This window comes from Ammodytes marinus (assembly GCF_949987685.1).
Source record: "Ammodytes marinus genome assembly, chromosome: 9".
Lineage (NCBI taxonomy): Eukaryota > Metazoa > Chordata > Actinopteri > Uranoscopiformes > Ammodytidae > Ammodytes > Ammodytes marinus.
In genome coordinates this window covers 424673-443457 of record NC_137213.1, presented here as the reverse complement: position 1 = coordinate 443457, position 18785 = coordinate 424673, and the positions used below count along the sequence as shown (strand labels likewise).

Here is an 18785-nt window from a genome sequence, read left to right as displayed (position 1 = left end):
GTTAATGAGCCCATAACTTTGAAAGCTGTGTCTGCAACAGCTGATCGGGTATGGCGACGTTGAACAGATAAAACTGCTGTTTAAAACTTGGAAAAGTAAATTAAAGATTGATTATTATAGTATATCTACATTTAAAACATACACATATTAAGAATCATTGAAAATATAAAAAATAAAGCTTGTACTAGGCTGAGGGCGCACTAACACTAGGCCATCTGTTCCGTGCCCGAGCACGGAACAGATTGACCCCTAAAGTCTAGATCGTTTGGCTAGTGTGGGTACAGATGCTAATGAGATGAAACGTGCACAAGCAAGCGCACAGGCGGCGTTCCTGACGTGAATTTATTAAGGATGCATAGTTGCTTAAACGTCTGCTGCCTTACTAGTCAGCACCAAAATTGCCCATCACTTGGACTTGAACATAAAATGTGTGGGAATTAGCGTGTTTGTAGGCCTAGGTGTGGGCTAATAAAAGACGGAGAGAGCTAAAAAGGTGAGAGCAGCAGAAAGCAAAGCAAAAAGGTTCTCTTGGCCGCTGCCTTAAGGCCCGAAGTGTTTACTCACGATCGTCAGATTATTTATTTCTTTTTCCTCCCGTCAGATGTTATAATGCTGCCTTTATGCACGGCAGTGGAGACGAACCCAAAACAACACACAGCGGGACGATATTGGCTTCCCACGATGTCATTTACATGACTGTGCGATATTTTTGAGCAGTGTTGTGCCTGAACGCGTTCAATGAACGATCCCTATTTGGGGCGAACGAGAACTGAACGGACTGTTTTCTGCCTGAGGAACGTTATTGTGAACGCGTTCATTCTGGCGTTTGTGAACGGTGCTCAGTTCGTCGTTCAAAAGAGTGACAGATTTCCATCGAAAACCCTGCTAAAACACAGTAACAAAACATATTTTCCGCTTAATATGTAGCGGAAAACACCCAATCTGGCAACACCAGCCACAGAGTCGCACCACCGCATGCGTCATCAAAATTCTCGATGTTTTTTTTGTTCCCCTGAACGGATCTTGTAAGGCAAATCTGCATGGCCGGCCCTATGCCCATGCCCTATCCCTATCCCTATCCCTAACCGCGGGGGGCAGCGCTGCCTTCAGCGGGGGACAAAACACAACAAAATGCGAAGCATGGAGGCAAAACAAAGGAAGGCATATTTTACCAGTATTGCTTTTTTTAGGTTCGGACTGAAATGGAATTTGATGTGAATTGTTTCCAGGTTTGGAAAATTATTAAAATGGAAAAACATTTGCACCTTAAGGACTACTGTCCTGTTTTTGTTTTAATAATTCCTCATTAAAAAGACCATTAAAGCAGCAAGTTTTTCCTCATGTTTTTGAGAATATGCTGTAGGGGTCAAGGCTTCTGTGGACTAAATGGGCGTCAACAAAGAGTTAAAGCAACAATGGGGACATGCCAGTATTCTGAGGGCTGTCCCCTCAATGCTGATGTAAACCCTTGTTTACAATTTGATACGAAGATGAAATCTGATGCATAGTTTCAGTGTTAAAACTGATTCAATAATTGCTGCCTGTGGTTCTATATGGGCTGTGGCAATAATTTAAAAAAATAATATCTTGCAGCAACATATTGAACTATTTAATTTTTGAACTGTGAACTTAGTTCAACATTTTGAATTAAGAACTATGAACTGAACTAGTTCATGTTAATGTGTGTGAACTGAACTTTGAACTAGTTCACGTAGAAAGGGAACTTTTGCTGAATTTTACCTGCCACTTCCTGTGTCCGTCCTTTCAAATTAAATTCTGGCATGGTAGAGCCATATAGGTACATATTCATTTTGACAAAGCGCAGTTCCTAGTATAATTATTTTAGTTATACATTTTGGGCACAATTTTATTTAGTTCAAAATCAAGTTTTATACCCATCCATCATGCAGGTACAATTAATGGAGTAAAATAGTTTATATTTTGCTTCTAGGGAATGCAATGAGGTCATGTTACTAAACACCTTATTTGTCTGCAAAGATGTGTTATTTAACATAAATATAGCACAAGGAAAAGTTAAAGCAGTGCTCTGTTGCAGGGCTCCAGACTAAGCTTTTTTACTAGGAGCACTGGCGCTCCTAACTCAGAATGTTTAGGGGCGCAAGCAGAAAATTTAGGGGCACACCTTAATTAGACCTGCAACACATCTATTCAAATGTTTCCCAATTTAAACTATATTAGGCCTACTGATATTGTATTGTCAGCATGTTTTGGACCACACTGACAACAGATGATACAATTCATTGTGTTTTTTTTATTTTGCAACGCCATGTGAAATCCTTCAGACATTCCTTTAGGAAAAGGGATTTTGACCCATTTTCACCACAGCCCCTTCTACATCTGATCCCTCTGATTTTTCCTCCTCCATCTCTGCTGACTCCTCTATAATGAAAATAGTTATTTGCCCAAAATTAACTACAATCCCGGACAAAAGTCTTGTCACAATTTTGTAGAAACAACAGCTTATAAACTGACTTTTAATTAATCCATTGGTTTAAAAAAATGGCTCATATGAAAGCTAAAACCCTCCCAAATTATGTTTAATAAACTAAAATAAATTTCCTTTACTGCAGAAATATTTATAATTTAATGAACACAGAAAGGTCAGATTTTGGCAAGACAAAAGTCTTGTCACCTACAGAGAGTAATGTGAAAATTTAACAAATAATTTACTTATTATACAAATACAAAAATATGTTGCATAACATCAGTGAATTAAGTAGTGGTGCTGTGAGATCCATATTTAAAGGTCACATATTATGCTAAATGCACTTTTTAAATGTGTTCTAACATATCCATGGGTCCACGGTGTGCCTAGAAACTGCCAAAATATTTTAAAAAATAACAATCTCTCCTTTTCTCAGGGGCCACTCACACTAGGGCCGCGGCCCCGTGCCAAAGCTCATTAGCATACTAAAGTCTAGAACGTTTGGCTAGTGTGACCACGCCATCCGTATTCCAGCACGGAACAGCCCCTTGGCCACGGCACACCTGGGAGAGGTGTGCCGTGGCCAAAGTACAGATGCTAATGAGATGACACGCGCACAAGCAAGCGCACAGGCGGCGTTCCTGACGTGAATTTATTAAGGATGCATTGTCCGTTAACGTCCGCTGCCTTACTAGTCGGCACCAGAATTGCCCACCACTTGGACTTGTAGCTATAATGTGTGAGAATTAACGTGTGTGTAAGCCTAGGTGTGGGCTAATAAAAGAGGGAGAGAGCTAATTAGGTCGGCTCAGAAAGCACAGCAAAAAGGTTTTCGTGTTTACTCACGTTCGTCAGATGATTTTTTTTCTTTTTCCTCCCGTCAGCTGTCATAACTGCATTTACGCATGGCGGTGGAGACGCACCCAAAACAACACACCGCAGCCCGGTGATAAGGAAACAGTAGCCTACACTAAGGTTTAACAAGAAACTTTATAAAGACACTTAAAAAAACGATCTCTGCCCATACAAAAAGTTCTGACTTGGATTTGATGGAGCGATCGATGTGTACAAAACCATCCGGATACATATGGTCTGATGACGGGCCGTTATATTAATAATAAACAGCGTGCTGCACAAATATGAGACTGTTCACCGCGACCTATTACGTCAAGACTACATTTAAAAAAAAACAATAGCTTAAGGATTCTCGTTGCTCTAATGTGGAAGTGGAATATTTGATGCAAATTTGGCCGGATGAAAATATTCACAAACAGTCGTATAGCCTACAAGTAGACTAAGCTCCAAATCCTAAACGTGCACGGTGACGTAGGCAAGGTGCAAGTGTGCCCAGGCCACGAGCAGTGTGAGCACGGGCCTGCGGGGGGAGTGGGGAGGGGGGGGGAATCGTGCTGAATCGTGCTGAGCACGGAACAGGCAAACGGCACTAGTGTGAGTGCGCCCTCACTCTCCCCCTTTCTGAAACCCCCACCCCTCCCCCCCAATATACTCCAGTCAGAATTCTCCTCGTTTCTGACCTCACAAACCGGAAAGCCAGAAGCTTCCACTGTGCAGCCCACACCCCTATTTCTTATTGGTCCACGGCCCTGACAGACAGAGGGCGAGGCGTATCTGGCTTCGCTTCCGGACAGGGGGCGGGAGGAGCTCAAAGATTATATATTTACGAGGGGAGCTGCAGCTCTTTTTAAAAAATAGGCCATTGTGAGATTAGCTGAACATCAGCATAGTACAATAAATTATCTGAAAGTTTTTTTCAGCAAACAATTAAAGAAAAACGTATTAGGAACCACTAAGACCATATAATTTGGTGTATAATAGTACCGAAAAGTGTATAATATGGGAGCTTTAATATCTTGTATGACTTCCATGAGCTTGAAGGATCCATGCGGTTCGACAATGATTCATACAATTTATTGATGAAGTCATCAGGAATAGCAAAGAAAGCAGTCTTACATGCCTCCCAGAGCTCATCAAGATTCTTTGGTTTGGTCTTCCATGCTTCCTCTTTCATTCTACCCCAGACATGCTCAATGATGTTCATGTCTGGTGACTGGGCTGGCCATTCCCGGAGCACCTTGATCTTCTTCGCCTTGAGGAACTTTGATGTAGAGATGTGTTTACGTGACAATCCAATACAAATATTTTACTCACTAAAAGTACTGAATAATCGTGGTAAAATATTGTGATATCAATATTGACCGAAATAATCGTTATAATCCTGCCCGAGTCGCATGAGAAAAGAAGACGAGTTTCTCACGGTCTACCGGGGCTTAATTGTTTCCAAGGTGACCTATCTTTACTACAGCACATAGCAGAGCAGAATCAATTCGACACTCTTCTTCTATGGCATTTGACCTGATGCGCCACCTATTGCCCTGGCATGATAACGTCAGTGTTTTGTTCTTCTATTCTCTTTTATTATAATGTACAATGACTAAAAAAAATAAATAAATATGGTTCGACTTGAAGAATCTACGTCGACTGTGGGGGTTCCCAACTGATGATTCAAATCATCGACGTTCAGGGGGCAGCCCTGCATTCATCTTTCTTTTCTCTGCGCTGTCTCATGTGTTGTTGATAGACTGCCACCATGGACCTATTTTTAAAGGTTGCCACCGGTCGCCACGTGATGTTGCGACTATTACTTTTCAAGTTTTAAACAGCACTTCTATCTGTTCAACGTTGCCGTACCTGAATTCTACATATCCCTATATAGCAGACGGTGCGTTTGTTTCAGCGTTGGCCTGGCTGCTGCTGCCCGTCGGCGTCCATGTTTGTTTGTTTTACTCAACGGTCGGTGTATGTGTATATGCACGCGCACACTGTGCATGTGCCTGTCCATATACACAAACACACGCAAACACACTGTCAGAGGAGCCGAGGGGCGCTACCTAAAAGACGAGAGGAGCGGTTGGAACGTTTACAGACACGCGCGCACATATATTAACAATAAGTCGCAGCCATTTGTGCGGTTATGTAATTGCACTAGCTCACATCGTGATTGCGATTCTATTTATTATGCAGCACTACACCCAATATTACATTTAATATGACATGATAAATTTCAGGTGCACTGGTGCGACCAGTAAAAATATCTAGGCGAACTCCAGAAAATTAAGGGCGCATGTGCGCCTTCAACAGGCGCACTCTGGAGCCCTGTTAACCAATTTAATGAAACAAAATCACCCTTAGCTTGAAGCCACTGAAACAGGCAATTGACAATTTTAGCGCCAACTAGAATTGGCACTGTAGTAGTTTCATAAACATTGGTCCACGGCTACTATTACTCTTTTTTTCCCTCATAGATGGAATTAACCTGCAGCTGTTTTCTATTCTAATTTTCAGTTCCACAGGATGGCTTCCTGCTTGGCTGTGTGTTTGCAATTGCTGACTATCCAGAACAAATGGCTGACAAACAACTCTTGGCCACATGGAAAAGGGTAAGACTTCCTTCAGCAGGAAAATTAAGTTTTTATTTAAAACTGCTTGGGATACATGACCAGCCGCTTGTCTCATGAGTGGTTAAATCAGGTCTCAAGACTTATGTCGTCCCGGGACGATAGAAAAAATGTTGGGGACGATCAGAGATTGTCCCATTTAGTGGCTTATTGTGCTTGTTCAGAATTACTGTTACCTGGACCCTCCTTAGGGGCGGCAGTGGCGAAGTGGGTAGGGAGATCGCCTCTGGAGTGCAGGGTCGGAGGTTCGATTCCCCGCCTACCCGCCACATGTCGAAGTGTCCCTGGGCAAGACACTGAACCCCAAATTGCTCCCGATGGTTCAGAAAGCGCCTTGCATGGCAGCTACTGCCATCGGTGTTTGAGTGTGTGTATAAAATGTGTTAAGATTTGTGAAGTGCCTTGTGACCCTGGTCTGTGAAGGGCGCTCTATAAATAAAGCTTACTTACTTACTTATGCATGTAGCGACTAATTTCCCTAACGTTTAAACAGAAGTTTTATTTTAGACTACTCGACTAGTCTATTAAAAAATCTGTGACAAACTAGAAAATTGTAAATGCTTTAGGAGCCCTTAGGCCTTAAAATTCTTCTAGACAATTACCAAGCCGTTAATGTAAATGCTGATTTAATGTGTGGCGCTGTTTATTATTAATATAACTAGTGCAGTGCCCGTAGGAAGCAGGTAAACAAAGAAACATATTAAACAGTACATTTGGCTGCTATCATTGATGGCTAATTTTACACTGTTAAAGTTTATTATCAGTAAGTTACTTTGTAGAAGTTGGCTATAGAGTAGGGCAACATTCCTTAGTGTATTGTGTAAAGAAAACCACAAACTAATTCCATGTGTTTTGTTAAGTGAAATGAAACAGAAAATGTGTTAATTAATTAAGTGTTGAAGCCTAAAGAAGAATCGAGCTGTACAGGTGTTACCTATACAATCTGATATTATGGCACCCTGCAAACTGCCATCCATACTGCACAATGCACTCAAATTTACAATCAGTTGTCTATGTAGTAAATGGCTGCACTGTGTATAAAAGGAGTCTATGCAGCACGCCATGACAACATTGTCAACCCCATTTCCATTACTGTTAGGTATTTGAAAGATAAGACAGAGTTTGGATAACTGTCAATTACAGTTTTTGCCGATTGCTTACACACATGTTGAAGACTTTGGCCCACTGTGTCAAAACTTAACACACAGGCCGAATAGGACAAAGCACATGGAGATAAATTTCTAATTTATACGGTAAAATGAAACTCTTGAAACAAAACCTAACAATCCCATCTCAAAACTGTTTTTAGCATCAAAACAATACACACATGCACCTTTGAATTACTCTTTCCTAGCAGCAACAACACACAGATGGGCTTTATGCAAAACACATCTGTATTCAGTACTTTGGATGGTTTTTCATACAGATTTTTTTGGTGAAAGATTGATATACTACAGTTGATCTAGACACATGAAAACAAAATGTAAACGCTTCAGATCTTTTATTTTATTTTGCCATTTCAGGTTTTTGCAAAAGTAAAAAAAAACAAACACAAAGACACACAAAAATGTTCTAGAATGTCTAGAATGTAAAAAAACTAGAATGTTCTACAAATAATAGTGTTGTAGGGGAATGATTGGAATACATTTAGGCTATGGATCCTGTCTCCTGTTGGCATCTGACCACATCACCTCATCAACATCACAGGCAATGTCCTCCCTTGCCAAGCAACGGGGGAAATACCGCCTTGTTAGCCGTATCCAACCTCTTGAAGAACCTCTTTTTGGAAAGATCGATCCACTATATTTTCATTTATACACATGAAAAATATAGAAAAGCTTCTGAAAAAAAGTTTATATTGTAATTTCGTGGTTTTTGCCAAAAAAAGGAAAAAACACAACAAATAGGTAGGATCGCAGTTCAACAAGCAATTCAGTGCGTCTCTATGAACTCTGAAACAATTACAGTAAAAAAAAGTGTTGTAAGGAATGGGGAGGGTGGATTATTATGAATCCTTTTATGGATACCGCCTCCTGTTTGTGTCTGGCCACATCGCCTCATCGACATCACATGCAATGTCATCCTTTGAGAACCAACAGCGAAAATATTCCTGATATCCAGTCTAAATGTCTTACAGTAATTATGGAGCTACTGTGTAGTTGAGCTGGACTCCCTGCCCAGGCTCCTATATTGTTAGGCCATGATCTATAACATGGTCCACTATAGTGACTCTGTCTCTGTCTTTTGCCTTCTTTGTCCTCGTCCTCCTGCCTCTCTCTCTTGTCCTCTTCCCCTGACTCTTGTACTGTCTCACAAAGGAGCTGAGCTCACCTGAGGTATATTTGTAATGCTAAGGCTCTCACTGATTGGTATTCAATTAGCTTTATTTTTTTTATTTTTCATGTTTGTAAGTCTGTGTGCTTTTCTAATTTTAGTTGTGTTTTGCATTTTAAATAGATGTGTTTTCCCAATGATTGCATGAGATTTAATTTTGGAACAATGTGTCTTATGTAAAAAACAGTTTGTAGTGTTTTGCAAGAAGTGTGTTGGAGAATTTCAAACACAGTGCAAAGCACTTATTGTGTTTGTAGGGTTGGTGCTTGTGTTTAGGGCATGGTCGCAAAAGTTAGAGGTTGTGATGCTTTGGGCATAGCAACCACTTTTAGTGTTTAAGCATTAGGCAAAAACTGTAACGTTACCGTGTCAGTAGCAGTCAGCTGTGTGTGTGCGCGCGCGGGCGTCCGCATCCGAGACCGTGCTGTTAATTAACGTTAACGTGTCAGTAGCAGGAAGCTGTGTGTGTGTGTGCAGCTGTGTGTGTGTGACTCGTGTGCGCGCACGCGCGCTCGGTGTGTGGGAGTGGACTTGTGTGCGCGCGCGGTCGCGCTCGGGCTTTCAGTTTAGATTTTAAACGGATATAAAACATTTTGTGGAAGCATCCGAGACCGTGCTGTATTATTACAGTGAAAATAGCGTGAAGTGCAGTCTTTACCACTAAAACGGACAGGTGGAGCAGGTGAGGAGTTGTTGAGGAAGTAAGGCTGTGTCGCTCTGCTGTGTGTGTGTGCGTGTCCCGCTCGTCAGAGGGAGGCGGGGTTTAGTCGGCTCCGTGCGCACTTAAGCTACTATTCGCCAGCATGATATAAATATGATAACTTCTACAACTTCAAAATGAAGGATGAAGGATGAAGGATGCACACCTTTGTTCTGTGCTCAAGCAATATCCGGAAGCTCATGCCGATCTGACTAAAACTCAGAGAGATATGCGAGCCACAGACACACAGACAGACAGACAGACACACACACACACAGACAGACGTTTCTTGCTTTATAGATAGATAGATGGCCTTTCATCAGACAAACTTACCAGATGGATTACACATATCGATCGCTCTCTCAAGTTATTCAAGTCAGAGCTTTTTGTTTGGGCAGAGTTATTTTAAATGTGTCTTTATAAAGTTTCTTGTTAAACGTTAGTGTTGGCTACTGTTTGCTTATGGGTTCATCTCCAACACTGCGTGTAAAGGCAGCATTTTAACAGCTGACAGAAAAAGAAAAAAAACGCTTACGAACGAGAGTCATCACAGCGCACCTTTAGGCAGCCGTACAGAAAACCTTTTTGCTTTGCGCTGCTCTCACCTTTTTATTTATCTCTACCTCTTTTATTAGCCCACACCCAAGTGATGGGCAATAAATGACTTACCGACTAGTATTTATGACTAGTGAGGCAGCGGACGTTTAAACGTTTGACCGACTAGTCATGTTCATCCCTACTTAGGACCTACTGAAGGATTTGAGCCTAGGAGCCAACCAGAAATGTTGAAAATCTTCATACAAAACTGAAATGCCATGCACCAACCTTGCATGGCTTTTCAGTTTTGAGTGACTTGCTGTGTCTCAGCAGCAGCATTATACTTCCTGGTAGTAGGCTACGGCAGCAGGGGACTGATATTACCTAGGTTACTGACGAGTTGCTGAGAAACTAGTCCCTCAAAATGCGATAGTTCATGCGATGCAAGGTTAGTTTTATTTCTAACATTATTCTATCAACACAGACATTTACATCAACAGTCTGGCGCTATAAATGATTTGGCTCGGGTGTACTGTGGAGTGGGTAAGACTTGAAGGACTGAATGAAATTTGTTGAAAACTTCTCCAATGATAAATAACACACTGGCTTACTTGTAAATGAGGCCCTATGTCCAAAATTCCAAACTACCCCTTTAAGAATAATATGAAATTGATTTAAATTTTATGTACTGGATATAGTAGGATATATTTGACTACGTACAAAATAAGCTGAATCTGATTTGTAAACTGGCCAGTGTAGTCGGATGGCTTAGTGAAATTACCATTACTGGGTGGATAAAATAAAAACAATGTGCATGTTTCGTTAGGGTCTATAATTTACTTTTAGCCTAGGAGCCCCTGGGGAAATTTCTATGTAATATATGAATTTGCAAGACTATCAATATTAATCAAATATGTGAAAAACTACTGCTTTTTTCAAGTTTTTAAGCATCCCTTAGCAGGATGATCCGGAAACAATTTGAATCATCAATCAAGACAGGCATGAGTACATGAATCATCATGTGCTCATGCCTGACTTCTTGCATGAAAATGAATGAAGCCTTTAATGGAAATGCCTTTCTCCTCGCCTGCTAACCTTCCCAAACATGTAGTTTCTCCTCCGTGTTCTGGTTCAAGGCGATACGGTTCTGGATAGGGCTGGGTATTGTCAAGAATCTCACGATTCGATTCGATTTCGATTCATTAAGTCACGATTCGATTCGATTTCGATTCGATATTGATTGAAATGCTTCGATATCGATTCAGTATCAAGTAGAAATACACAAGAAAGAGTAAAATAATTAAAATTTAATTAAAATAATTATCTATTTAATTTTATGCCTTGTGAACAAACAGCCATGGTATAACTCTCTCCTCTTGGAAATTGTAACATAACATCAGCACAATTGACAGTGCTGTATTAAATGTAATGTATTTAAATCATGTATAGTATTTCTTTCTTTCTCACATGACATCTTTGAACAATAATAACACATAAGAACCAGGTGCCTTCATTTCTGGTAACAAATAAAACATTAGCACAATTTTTTATTTTTTTTAATGAATATATTATTAACTTTTATGAATCGATTCGGAATCGTTCGAGAGAGAATCGCAATGCATCGGAGAATCGATATTTTTACCCACCCCTAGTTCTGGATCTTCGAAGCGATCTCTCTTCTGCTCCGTATAGTCACCTATAGACGTCTTCTTTACATTCTTGAAGCCCATGCATTAGGGCTGTCACTTTTTATTCGAAGTTCGAATATTCGTTCGAAGGTGCGGTGAAAAGTTCAGTCTGCTGCAGTCTCATAAGCATTCAAATTAGTTTTCCTTGTGATCCAGCAGAGGGCGCTTCCTAACTTTTCTATCAGTTTGACCTATCAGTAAACCAAGCTAATGTTACTCATGATGTTAAACTGTTGCTTTGCGACCAAAATGGACCATAGTGAGCAGTGCCATCCTGGACGATTGCCAAAAAATATGCGCAGTAGCATGAACTATGGTACTTTTCAAAGACGTCAATTTGCATCTTCACCTGTAGCTTAGCCGAGAGGAGCAGCGCCCAGTGTACAGCTCATGGATCTATTACGAAAGGTACAGCCCCGTGTGAGTTAGAGATTAGCTTCTCTGCCCGAACCCGAGACGGAGCCGGGTAGGGCTTCCGTTTTTGAAATGTTATAAGAGTCAACACTGAGTGCACGGCGTGTCTCCTACGGCAGCACCGCCTTCAAGCGCCCTGATTGTCATTTCTGTTGAAGCTGACAGCCTCACTGCTGCTCTCAGTGCTCTGCAGCACTTCCGTGCCCTATGTGGTTCTGACGGAGGCTGTGTTGCACCGCTCATTAAGTTCTCCTCTGAACAGATTTCTGTCATTCATTCAACAACTCGGATTTTGTTTTAAAACTTAAATTATAGCAGCCAACTTGTTAAAAAAAATTAGTGTTTTAAAATCAGGCTTGGGCCTATAAAAAATACGGTTAATGATGGGCCGGGCTCGGACAGAACACTTGGAGGATATATTCGAATATATTCGAATGAATTACACACATTCAAAATTTGTTCGAACTTAATTTTTGGAAAAAGTGACGGCCCTAATCTGTGTTAGTTTGTGCATGCGTGCTGTGCCGTTTCCTATGCAGAGCCAAGCAAATAGTCGCCTCAACTTTCTCTGACCGTTTGTATTTGGTTCTAAAATGACACAAGGTGCCAAAAATACTGAGCGCAACATAAACGAGTCACAACGAGCACACAGGAGTATTTAGTGATTAGTTTAGTTAGTTTTATTTCTTGCGGCCATTAGAGGCAGGCTATTGTGCTCCCCTTAGCTACCGGCGCTGAAGCTAAGATAACCCAGGAGTGCGACCTATGCCCCTCACTTTATCAAAAATATACGCACAGCTAAAGCAGGGTTCCCGCGGATCCTTAAAAAGTCTTAAAAAGTCTTAAATTCATAAATCTAAAAATAAGGCCTTAATTAGCATTAAAAAGTCTTAAATCCATCTTTCAAAGGTCTTAAAAATGTTAACACATGGTAAGTAGGATTTTATGATTGGTCTCAAATCTAAAAATAAAGGGTAATTTTTTTTATATATAAATTGCCGAATAGTTTCACGAGAGCGGAACCAACAAAACATTTGTTTGCGGCCGTGACTCAGAGCAGACGCACGTCATTCAGGTAGCAGTAGCAGCATGAGTAGCAGTCGGCGCGCATCATGGGAAAGTGTAAATTCAACGAAACTTGGCTATCCAACAAAGGATTTTTCTGCCTGGCTGAAACCGGTACCTGGCAATTTATACGAGGCACGGTGTACATGCACAGCGCGAAACACAAAGCCTCAAAATCAAGCTGTCAACAAACGCCAGGTATTTCCCAGTTCTGTTCTACTCTCGTTTCTACCGCCTCCACCCCTCCATGCTCCACCTCCGATATCAACAACCGGGACAGCAGCACCAAATCTCCAGACAATGTTCGGTTGCACGCCTACTAGGGATGAGCCCGAATCCGAACAAGTGTAGGCTAATCGGAAAAGCACGGATAATGAGATCGATCCGAATAGTTTTACTTCCCGAATAGTCTCGTTATATTCGGGGAACAAATATTTATTTATTAAGCGCTAAATTGACGCAGCGCGTGCTGCCTTAACTATAGTTGCACCAATCAGCTGTTCATCTCCGCTGCCGTGGCGGAGAGGAGAAAGACCGGCTGCATGGCTCCGTTACCCGCCGTCTCTTCGCTGGAATTTTCTGCAGCCCGTGTCACCGTCAGCCCTTCCTGCCTTTCATTTCTTTCAAACCTCTGAACGTGGACCATGTCTCTCTAGTAGCAAGCAGCGGGCTGTATAATGCCATTAAATAGACAAAATCGATCTTTAAATATTCGATATGTGACGCTTCGCCTGTTTAGTTCATGTCTGTTTAGAACTAAGAGATATGCTGAAAAAAGTATCATCTTTGTGCGTTGATCACTTGTAGAGCACTAAACACTGTTTCCTTATCCAAAGTAATTATTCATTGAACCAAGTTGGAAAAAAGGGAGAGATAGAGTAGAGGGAAATAAAATGGGCAAAATAGATCGATTAGATCTCGGATCGATATATCATAAAACTTTGTCGAGTTAAAAATAAAAAGGGAGAAAGAGATGAAAAAATAAAATAAAACGGACAAAGTTAATTACTGTGATGTATAGTGCTCAGACAGTTCATATAACTTATGAGAGAGAGAGAAACAGATGAAAGTACAGTATGGATAGAACTGTATCTCATAATTAATTATATGCCAATATTAAATCAATTTGATGCACTGAAGGGACAATAATTGCAAAAAAAAAAAAAATCAGACATAAGCCTCGGCCATTTCCGCCTTCATATCCGAATACAGATACATATACAGATTATTTTGTTGGTTGAACAGATACAGATAATGACGTCTACGCTGAAAGCAGAGTTACTGTGATGTCTGAACACCGAGACAATACCTTTTTCCTTTTCTGTTGATTGCGTCGTTGGTCTTAAATTTCATTTCAAGTGGCATTAAAAAGGTCTTAAAAAGTCTTAAATTGAACTTGCATTAAGCTGTAGGAACCATGTAAAGGGAAGGTTTCTGTCGCCTTGTATTGAGCGGGAGATGTAGGCAAATCTTGAAAAAGATTTAAATGTTGAACTATTCCTTTTTAAAGGAGTTAAAAGTGAAGTTTATGGCAGAACTCTGGCCTGTATGGCAGGGTGGCAAATAAGAAGCATCTTCTGAAAAAGTGTCACAATGAGTTTATAAAATTCACATTAAGATTCTGATGCCATCTGGTAAAAGATTATATGGTCAGATGAGACTAAAATTTCACTTTTCGGACTGAACTCCAATACCTGTTTTGTTTCAGTGAAGCTTGGTGGTGTCAGCATTATGTTTTGGAAGTGTTTATCTTCAGAGGCCTGTTTCAGGTAGCAGGGTTTACAAACTCTGGGTTTAATCCTGCGCTCTGAGTTGCTCAACTCAGAGATAAGCAACTCTGGGTTATCGGTTTCAGAACAGTGGATCAGCATTGGGTCAATCAACTCTGAGTGTGTTTACTCTGGGTTGAGCGCGTGCGTAAAAGCCATCGTCAATGGATCGCTGATAACATGATTCACCATGGAAACAGGAGAAACAAATGCTTGCTCCTCCCACTTCTCAAATAAAGTGGCACAGACGTTAAAAAACTCCTGATAATAAAAAAAATAATTATATACATACAGTACAATTAGCTCTATTAATTTGAATGTAGAGCATGTTCACGATGTGTAAGGTGGCTGCCTATATTAACGACACGAGGGCTGGGAAAAAGGCTACTTATCAGATAACTGATCGATCAAAAGTAAAATCATCATAATGCCGATGTCATTTCTATGGAGTGATTTAGCTTTAAATTGTACAGGGACGCGTTGTGACAGTGACTCTTTCTTCAGTCGGATTTGCAGCGTAACAACTCAGGGTATGTCTAACCACCTCCCGAGCAGGTTAGACCCACAGCGTATGTTGTAACTGACTCTCGGTTGCGCTGAACCTGCTTCCTGAAACGGAAAACCGAGAGTTTCCACTAACTCAGAGCGAACAAACTCTGGGTTGCCTCTCTGGGTTGCCTCAAAACCAGCTACCTGAAACAGGCCCCAGATGGGACTGAAAATGGTCAGGGTTGAAGGGAAAATGGATGCTGTCAAGTACACCCAAATTTGCTACTCCAGCTATCCGGTGGAATACGCACTGCTTCTATTTTTGCCGGATGCCGGGGCTCGCTGCATCAATTTAGCACAGATACAGAGATAGGGGCGGCAGTGGCAAGTCCATTGGATTGCAGGGTCGGAGGTTCGATCCCCCGCCTACCCGCCACATGTAGAAGTGTCCCTGGACAAGACACTGAACCCCACATTGCCCCCGATTGTTCAGAGAGCGCCTTGCATGGCAGCTACTGCCATCTGTGTATGAGTGTGTGTCTGAATGGGTGAATGTGGTAAAAAATGTAAAATGCTTTGGGGCTGAGAAAATCGGCTAAAAAGCGCTATATAAGTCAAGTTCATTTACCATTTAATATAGTGCTTGGAATTAAGAATTCAAAATGAAATAAAAAAAACAGTTAAAAATGTTGTGGATTAGTTCATGTTTGCTGAATGCCTCCCACAGGTGATCCAGGCATGTGGAGGTGCTGTTGATGCCAGCCTGACCAGCCGCTGCACACATCTGTTGTGTGAGAGTCAAGTCAGCAACATGTATGTACAGGTAAGGCTATTAGAGCAGACGTAGGCAATGCAAGTATTAAATGTCTTAGGGGTGGATCTACTAAACGTTGTGCAAACGGAATTTCCCCAGCAAAAAAATAATAAAAGTAAAATGTTTAAGCTGATCTACTAACGGGTGTGCACTGAGGATTACGTGTCAAATAACACTCGCTGTTCATTGAGTATGTTTGCCTCAATGAATATGCAAAATCAGGTGTCTCTTCCCGAGTGCGCAAAATATGGAAGGAGTAAATGCAAAAAGGTTTATTTAGCACACGCACTGTGATTTACAAAACCTGAAAATAATTGCTGTCATTGTGATTGTGTCTTTATTTAATACGTTTGAAAAGCAGGTGTTAAACTGTTGCATACAGACAGCTGCAGTTATTGTGATGAGGTGGAGACATAAAAGACAACTGATGAAAGTTTTTTTTCTTCTTGTGTTATGTTTTGGATTGACAAAAACACAAATAATCCAGACATATCTCTCATCCAGCAATGCCATTTTGGAGCTTTTGGATGAGTTAGGGTTTATTTGTAGCCACTCACAAAAAAAAGACTCACACAATACCTGCTGTGTCAAAAGGCATTTCCTAGCATCTGTGTCGTTCCAGCGCACTATAACTATTTCTGCTGGCGTCTCTCCCAGCAGTTTGTAAGTTGTATCCTACTTTCCCAAGTCCTTAATATTATGTCACGCAGCATGGGCAGGTGCGCACTTGGCACGCACTGAATGAAGCTAAACAGGGCTTTCACTCGGTTGCTGTTTCCAACAGGAGCAACTGTACAACCTGTTTTATTTGGCAAGGCTTTATTTATACGATATTCCAGGGCTCAACGCTAAGGTTTTTTTTCACTTGCCCGCTCGGGCAAGTGGGTCTGAATTCTACTTGCCTGAAGTCGATTTTTACCTATACAAAAAATTTTGCCCATCGGTGTTGTGCCGTGTGTGTGTGTGTGTGTGCCCCGCCCCCCCTTCACAAAACGGAGAGGAGGAGAGATGCAACGCAGCAGACACTACGCGCACTAAAATGAGATAAATAACATAAGCGTTAATTTAATAATCAGCACCAGTTATATATGAAAATAGACCATAGATAGATTACTTGTATTTGGCGCTATAAAAAAATAAAATAGGAAATACAATTTTTTTTTTTTTTACTAAAGAATTTCAGCGGAACCTCCGGTTGCCCGACGTGGCGTTTTACGAGCCCTGTCTTCTTTCGTTCTTCTTCTTATGTCCTGCCATATTCTCTTCATTTTATCAGTCCTTGTTGTTTTACCCAGATAATTTATTTTCTCACTGATACTCTCCCATATTGCGTTTCTTAAAGTAATATTAACACCTCTAATTCCATGGCATTACATTTCTCTCTGCGCTTGCTGTCACTCTGCTCTCCGTCCAAACACGGAAACCAGTAACACATGCAAAACCCTCATTTCGATCTACTTCCTCTAACATATTTGCTCCCAGAACGCCCACAAACCAAAAGTGCAAATTTTTAGAATGCTTACGCAATAATCATTCTTAGTAAAGATCTTAGTAGATCACCCCCTTAATGTCTCATAAAACATAGCATAACATAAAAGAAGTTTATGAAGAACACACAAGTGGAAATAGAATGTGACCTAAATAAAATACATAAATAGTTCAAAGCAACGTAATTATGCAAAGAGCCATCTAGCTTTAATTGTATACACATGTAAAGGTCAGGCCCTTAAGGCGACAAACACATTTGGTGATAATAGGTTGAAAATCCATAAAGTAGATGTCATGTGTCTGTATTTCAGTTTATGCAACTTATGTAAAATTCACCATGGGAAACAACTGTGGTTCAACAGTACGTAGGTGGGTGCTGCTTGGGGGCCAGTAGTTATTTAATTTTTCATTTTAGGGACAGTGACAATGGTGGAAGGAGGTGTCATTCCGAGTTTCCTCTTGAACGCCATGATGTTCTATCAGACCAGAACTATATTCAGGAGAAAGGGGAGCTGAGCAAACAGCCTGATCAATGTTAAACTATTATGCTTCTTGATTTTGTTTGATTAAATTTGCCAAAAACGTGTCAAGCCAAATGTTGTTGTTTGCGGTGTCTTGACTACCAGGCACTTCGAGAGGGGAAGCGCTGTGTGACAGCCCACTGGCTCAACACGGTCCTGAAGAGCAAGAGGATGGTTCCTCCTCATCGGACGTTGCATCTGCCCTTCGCCTTTCCTCCTGGAGCCAAACCCTGCTCTCAGCATGTAGGTCAAACTCCCACTAACAAGTATTTTGGTTTAAGACATGTTCTGTATTTTACCAGCCTGGAATCTGCTGGTGTACTCCATCAGGGCACTGACAGTAAAAAACATAACATTTTTACCATTGTATGTTTCTGAAATATTAGTAATCTGTGGCTGTCTGTCTTCTCAGATTATATCAATGACAGGTTTTGTGGATGCTGACAGGGATGACCTAAAGTTGATGGCCTACCTGGCTGGTGCCAGATACACCGGATATCTGTGTCGCAGTAACACTGTACTCATCTGTAAAGAGTAAGATTGTCATCCACAAAAACACAACAAAGACCTACCTGTTGTTAGGGCTAAACGATGCATTGAATGCAATTTTGGATAAACACTATGCAGCCTATCGGTCCCAGGGTTTTAACTACCATGTCAATGGTTTGTCCACCTGGTGCACAAGTCAAACAGCTGCCCAGGCAGCTGTATGATGATTTTAAGGCTGAAAAGCCCAGTTAAAGTAGTGATGCTCTAGCCCAGTCTAGGAAACAAACTATAATTTAGGATTAGTTTGACTGTTACATATTGAGCCATGCATTCATTGGGGCACAGGGGACATCGAACTGAAGATGTAAATGAAAATCTATTCACAAATAAAATTGCAATTGCAACACTTTTTCAGTGTTTTGTGCACACATATTTGGGTATTTGGTGTCCCAGACAAAACCATCTGAAATAAGACAACCCTGTTGCGTACAATAAATGCCTTGTGTATCAAATGTTTGGTTTTGCACCATCTGGTCTACATGTATTCTGCCAGCC

The 18785-nt window shown here is 41.0% G+C and overlaps 1 protein-coding gene across 1 annotated transcript in view; it reads left to right on the top strand.

Annotated features, from left to right (window-relative positions):
- paxip1 (PAX interacting (with transcription-activation domain) protein 1) overlaps nucleotides 1–18785 on the top strand; it is a 148903-nt gene that overhangs the window by 86366 nt on the left and 43752 nt on the right. The window contains exons 10-13 of the mRNA XM_080033474.1: nucleotides 5810–5904; nucleotides 15646–15741; nucleotides 17847–17984; nucleotides 18154–18275. Coding sequence (XP_079889600.1) covers nucleotides 5810–5904; nucleotides 15646–15741; nucleotides 17847–17984; nucleotides 18154–18275 — 451 coding nt within the window. The remainder of the gene's footprint in view (nucleotides 1–5809; nucleotides 5905–15645; nucleotides 15742–17846; nucleotides 17985–18153; nucleotides 18276–18785) is intronic.